This window comes from Trachymyrmex cornetzi, unplaced genomic scaffold, assembly GCF_001594075.2.
Source record: "Trachymyrmex cornetzi isolate Tcor2-1 unplaced genomic scaffold, Tcor1.1 scaffold700, whole genome shotgun sequence".
In the NCBI taxonomy this organism is placed as follows: domain Eukaryota; kingdom Metazoa; phylum Arthropoda; class Insecta; order Hymenoptera; family Formicidae; genus Trachymyrmex; species Trachymyrmex cornetzi.
Genome location: NW_017300027.1, coordinates 26,898 through 33,010, shown reverse-complemented (window position 1 = coordinate 33,010; position 6,113 = coordinate 26,898). Strand labels below are relative to the sequence as shown.

The 6,113-nt window shown below is 40.4% G+C and overlaps 1 protein-coding gene and 1 long non-coding RNA gene across 3 annotated transcripts in view; one reads left to right on the top strand and one right to left on the bottom strand.

Annotated features, from left to right (window-relative positions):
- MTA1-like (metastasis associated 1-like) overlaps positions 1-6,113 on the top strand; it is a 15,226-nt gene that overhangs the window by 3,981 nt on the left and 5,132 nt on the right. The window contains exons 4-9 of one of the 2 annotated variants that reach the window (XM_018517598.1): positions 1,016-1,198; positions 2,976-3,221; positions 3,300-3,568; positions 3,671-3,859; positions 4,079-4,501; positions 4,593-5,187. In XM_018517598.1, the coding sequence (XP_018373100.1) occupies positions 1,016-1,198; positions 2,976-3,221; positions 3,300-3,568; positions 3,671-3,859; positions 4,079-4,501; positions 4,593-5,187 (1,905 nt within the window). The remainder of the gene's footprint in view (positions 1-1,015; positions 1,199-2,975; positions 3,222-3,299; positions 3,569-3,670; positions 3,860-4,078; positions 4,502-4,592; positions 5,188-6,113) is intronic. The other variant, XM_018517599.1, reaches the window with a different exon arrangement.
- The window catches only part of LOC108767629 (uncharacterized), a 7,635-nt gene continuing 5,205 nt past the window's right edge, over positions 3,684-6,113 (bottom strand). Inside the window, exon 3 of the long non-coding RNA XR_001940442.1 lies at positions 3,684-3,694. This is a non-coding gene — a long non-coding RNA (uncharacterized LOC108767629). The remainder of the gene's footprint in view (positions 3,695-6,113) is intronic.

Below are 6,113 nucleotides of genomic sequence, written 5' to 3'. Positions count from 1 at the left end.
ATATATATATGTATGTGTATGTATGTAACGGCATCGTCGTCCACGTATATGCGTTCGTCCAGCGGTACTTGCTCCGAATTGGGTTCTCTTCCCTTTTCGTTATTCTCTTGCATTCTCTCTCAGTCTTGCTCCTCCGAGGTACCTCGAATTTTCGCGTAAAAAAAAAGAATATACGTTTTCTCCTTTGTCTTTCGCGGAAGTCGATACAAACGCACCACGAGCGCTATCGCACCCGGGTGTGTCCGCGTGTGACTGTAAGCGGGGAACGAAGGGACGAACGGGAGTCGAAGGAAAAGGGCTTTATAGAGAGATCGGTTTCAGCCTGTGCCGGCACTGCCGGCCGGCGATACATTCGCGTACGGATCGCGTTAGATGGATCAACGGCGTAATTAGACGATGGCCGGTCGATTGTAATGAATTTTTATTCTATTTATGATGGCCGGTCGATCACGAGGCGCCGACGATTCGCCACCTTTTGTTCCGCGCGCTTTCCCGAACGCGCTCGCTGAGGAAACGCCGACCTGGACGACGTAAAAATGCACGGGCGCTAATTACGCGATATCTACTACGTCGTTTTACGTACACGTCTGTGAAACTCGAAATGAGAGTTCAACGCCGGAGGTGGTATTTTGATCCCGCGGAGGAACGGTCAACGTGGCGGAGGTATTGATCTCGTACGTCGCACGAATGAAAATACGACGTGGAGCTATGAATGGTAAATAGAAACGCGGACGGAATTGGCCGAGATAATCATGATCGCGAATCGCACGTAACGCAATTGCGCAATCACGATTGCACTTGATGAACCGGACGACGTGTCGGCTGGTGTGCGAATCGATATGATATAAAAGCGTAAGGAACGTAAAAGGTGGACGACTCGGTAGAGTTTCGTAAGGGCTCTAAGATGTGGTATTGCGCGCTTATCACAGTCGTACGTGTATCTTCCTGCGTTATTGTGTACAAAATTAGAAAAAGAGAGATACGTAGAGAGGGTTTCTTGTAATAAAAATTCCAGTGGCAAGCGCGGAGCAGCAGAGGTCAGAATCCCCTGCGAGTACACAGAATCAGAAACTCGAGAATCCCGACACTACTAAGGAAATGACTAATAAAGATGGTATCGGGCCCAAAGTGATGATCAAAGGGGGCGGGAAAGGGGGCTGGCTGAAGGCCCCATTATCAGAGGCCCAAGAGCCCCATGGTGAGTGAGAGTAGTTGATCAAAAGATGACCATTATCGACGAATCTAATCGAGTTTTGTATTTGCGAAATAGCGACTGCACATATAATTATTTTAAGGAGTGTACGAACGTTTGTTTGTACACGAAATTCGATTTTTATGCACTTTTCGCTGAATACTATAGTTGCTCACTTGGGACTTTATTATATTTTTGTCTTCCTTGCGAATGTTGAACGGCCAGTTTTTGAATACGAATATTTTTAATACTTTATTGATAGTAGAACATTTACAGTTCTATAAAAAAAAATTAACATTAAAATAAATAATTGTTTAAAATGGTCACAGCAATATAGTTATATATTGAATTATAGAAGCTTTATCTTTTTGACATATTATTCACAAAATTGAAACTGAGTGTTTTCGTAATTCCAAAGCGTTTAGTAGATTCGTCGATAAACGGCATACAACTTGCATCTTTTGATTATCATTAATCTTATATAGAAGCCAGTGACGATACAAGGCTACTGATTTAGCGGCGGGATTTGCCAAAATTCTTTGTAATCTTGGTGTATGTCGCGAGTCAAGACAAATTTCACTGTAAGGCCAAAGAGACAATAAATTGGGCATAACCGGGATCCTTTCTTTTAGTTAATTTACAAGGAGTTCGGTAACTTTTATCAAAGTGCCCATACAAATCATTCATTTACATGCATTCGCAATCATTCATATAAATACTTCACCTAGTATTATTGACTTTTCGCATTTAATACAGCCATCTTATATTTAGAACAGCAGATTCTCTCGTGAACATCTTATTTCGCCTTCTTGATCTTGTCATTCAGCAACTTTAAATATTCTCGATTTTCCCGGTTTATATCGTCAGTTCATTAGAGTTTATTTGTCGCTGTGATGCATTCTCATTGTCATTCACATATCATTCACATATACATTAAAAATGAATCCCGCCGCATTATACTGCGATGACACTTTAGTAATCTGAGGCTTCTCTAAACGACATAATTTTTTATCGACAGTTAATCTCCTTTTCGTTGCAGATTATTATTTTTGCCTTGCAATTATTCTTCGTTTGCCTTTATGTTACCCACTTTGGCTGATGTTTCCTTTTTTTTTATTTTATTTTTTAGTTTAGTACTGTGCTCGAGTTTTCATTGATTCTTCCGTGTCCCTGCATTTCATTTTACTTCATTACTTTAACTTCCTGCGAAATAGATGAGTAAGAGATTAATTAAAAAGATAATGCTACTCACGTTAGTCTTGGGTTAATCGAAAGCTGCAAGACGTCGCATAAACCAACTTCCACTCGATACGAAATCAATATCAAATTTTATTATAGAAATTATGAAGACAATTAGTTAAAAGCACAAGCGTCAAAAATGATAATGGAAAGTAAAAATAGCTTCATGGATGTTCAAGTATGAGAATTTTAACATTCCATTTTCTCTCGCGTATTTAGCTTTTACGTTTATATTGGATACAATAGATAGTATCGTTATTGCATACTTTTCTTCTGCATGCCCTTTAGAAAATGATGTCTTTTTTTATAGCGATATGACTGCTTTTAATCAATACACGTATTAATGAAAAGTAAAAATGTTACGATTCATAATTTGCTTAGAAAATTAAACGTATTATTTTGTTCTATATATATGATTATTCAGCTTTTTAACTTCTTCAATGTAAATTTCTTTTGTAATTTAAACTTATATTGTTTTCTACGAAATGATATTTTATCTCGATACATGGCACAAATATTATTTCGCTTTTTTTATCGTGTATAGGGATGGAAGAAGGTGTTCCCGGAGGAGTAACAGAATTAAGTTCTAAGCAACGTCACCAAATGAAACACAGAGAGCTGTTTTTATCGCGACAAGTGGAGACTATGCCTGCTACGCACATTAGAGGCAAATGCTGCGTTACGTTATTGAATGAAACCGAATCCTTGACGAGCTATCTAAACAAGGAGGATTCATTTTTTTATTGTTTAGTATTTGACCCTGCTCAGCGTACTTTGCTTGCTGATAAAGGTATGAGTATATTTTTTTTTACGTTCAATGCATACGGTACAAATTGAAATTAACCAAATTATATCTGTTACGTTGTAGGCGAAATTAGAGTAGGTAATAGATATCAAGCAACAGAAATACCAGCGGTATTGACAATGCCAGAAAGAGAGGCGGATACTCGCAGATTACAAGACTTGGAAACTTTGGTTTGGACTCCGAAACATAATTTGACAGATCGTCAGATTGATCAATTCCTCGTCGTTAGCAGATCAGTAGGCACCTTCGCGAGAGCCTTAGACTGTTCGTCCTCCATTAAGCAGCCCTCCTTGCACATGTCCGCAGCTGCTGCATCTAGAGACATTACTCTGGTGAGGAATGTTCGGTGCACTGTAGACAGATAAATATAAATAATTAAATTGATATTCTTAGAGAGAGTATTGTCATTACATTAAATTTTAATTGTATTACAGTTTCACGCGATGGACACATTGCACCTGCATGCCTACGACTTATCGAATGCCTTAGCGTCTCTAGTACCTAGTACAGGTCCCGTATTGTGTCGAGATGAGATGGAGGAATGGAGCGCGTCCGAGGCGAATCTGTTCGAAGAGGCGCTCGAGAAATATGGAAAGGACTTTGCGGATATACGATCGGACTTTGTAAGCACGCCTTAAATAAGGGCAAGAGTACATAAAGTATCGGCTGAGTGTTGTGTCGTTTATAAAAGTCCTTGGCAATGTATGTAACCGCGTCATATGGACGTTAAAATTCTTATTATTTACAATGAACGACCTAATAGTCAATAGTTTGTGTATATTCATGTGCTCTAAGAACACAGTTATATTTGAACAGATTTATAAACATTTTTTGTCTTCCAGTTACCATGGAAAACGTTGAAGAACGTAATTGAGTATTATTACATGTGGAAAACGACGGATCGGTACGTTCAGCAGAAGAGAGTGAAAGCTGTAGAAGCGGAGAGTAAGCTGAAGCAAGTTTACATACCAAATTATAACAAAACCCCTACGCCGACAACCGCTCCTTCCACCGCCACGATTGTACCTCTGGGTAATAGTAATAGCAACAGTAACGGAAAACCAACCAGCGTTTTGAACGGTAACAGTAACGGCAGCATGGTGGGTGACAATTCCGGAATACTTATGGTCGGAGTGGGTGGGAAACCTTGCGAGGGTTGTCAAGTCGTTCAGAGTTCACAGTGGTACTCCTGGGGACCGACGCATATGCAATACCGTCTCTGTCAATCTTGTTGGACATATTGGAAGAAGTATGGAGGGCTCAAGGTATGTGTAGATTCAAGATCTAATAACGACATAAGATTACTGACAAACTTTTACATCTCATGCCGCTTTTTTTTCTTTTTGCCACAAACAGGTGCCGTCGCGCATAGACGACGTCGATCTCGATAGGAAACGCGCCGGCGCCGGTTCGGACGAAGAGAGCAAGGGGATGGGCGGCGCGCACAGGCCGCATCGATGCAGCATTCCCTCCTGTGGCAAGGAGTTCAAACTGAAGGCTCACTTGAGCCGTCACTACGCGAGCGCGCATGGAGTGGATCTGCGCGGCACCGCCGGAAGCGGCGGCGGCGGCAGCGGATCGCCGCGGCCGGTCATGAAGACCCGGTCCGCGTTCTACCTGCGCACCTCCTTGCTGGCGCGCGCCGCGCGACGTCTGTGCGCCGCACAATTGCGCACACGTCACGCCGCGCGGGCGCCCCATCAGCCGGTGAATGCCGCGCCGTTGCGGCACCTATGCGCCCAGCTGGCATCTAAAACACCTACGGAACTACGTATTCTTGCACGCGCCGTACGGCCTCGGCCGCGTCCCCAAGTGATCGACATCGCCTCGCGCCTAGGCGATCATCCAGCACCTCGGCAGCCCGGTGACTGGGACTGGCTGACACTAACTGCCCCAGCACAACGCAAACAGCCCGAACGAGTCTCATTTCCACGTCCGCCAAAGGCACCGGGTATATAAAAAGCAATTATTCAGGCTTGCTGCTGTTACTATTCTCACTTTATTCACTATTTTGGAGAAGACTTACTTTTGCTTACTTTTTCAATAAAAACTCACTACTCTCACTTTTTTCCAATAAAATTATATTATTTCTGTGTTTGCTATAATTTCTGTCTAATAGGTTATACATTTTTTAAAATTTTTGCTGCGTGTTTTCACTCCTTTTCTGTGAGTAGATTTGAATAATTTGAATCCTCTGCCATGTATGGGGGCGGGATTCTTTTACTTCATTTTATTGATTATTTAAGGACGATTTTCATTTAAGCATTTCATTATAATTTACAGTTACTGATAAAGTATGAAAAACTTATTAGAAAATGTGATATTACTTGTATAAAAATGCGTAAAACTTATTACAATATTATACTCAAATAATTGAATTGGAGAAAAAATTCTGTGGAATTTTATTAGCTCAAATTATATACAGAATATATTTGTTGCGAAATTTAAATAATTGTTCTAAAAACGCGAATAAATACAGCTGATTTTGTTGTAACTTTTGTATAAAACATTTTTTTTATATCTCAAATATTTTTCGAGATATAACGGAAAAAGCTGAAAATCGCTGTACACGTAAGAGGTGATTTCACCCCTTCAAACCGTTTTTTAGCCGCAACTGATATTTTCTAAATTCATCTCTTTATGTAAGCTACAAGTTCACAAAATTTCATTAAAATCAGAATTTAACACTTCGTTCCGTTCTTGTTAGCCGCAACAGCATACGTACGCAGTGGATTTTCAAACTCGATTTTCTCGAAAACTAAGTAGAGTAGAAGATCGAAAAAGTTTATATTCTATATATTTTGTTTATTTTTTAATAAGGAATCACGTCGTGCCCGGATCCTGTATATTTTTTTTAAATTGGTAATTATATTACTC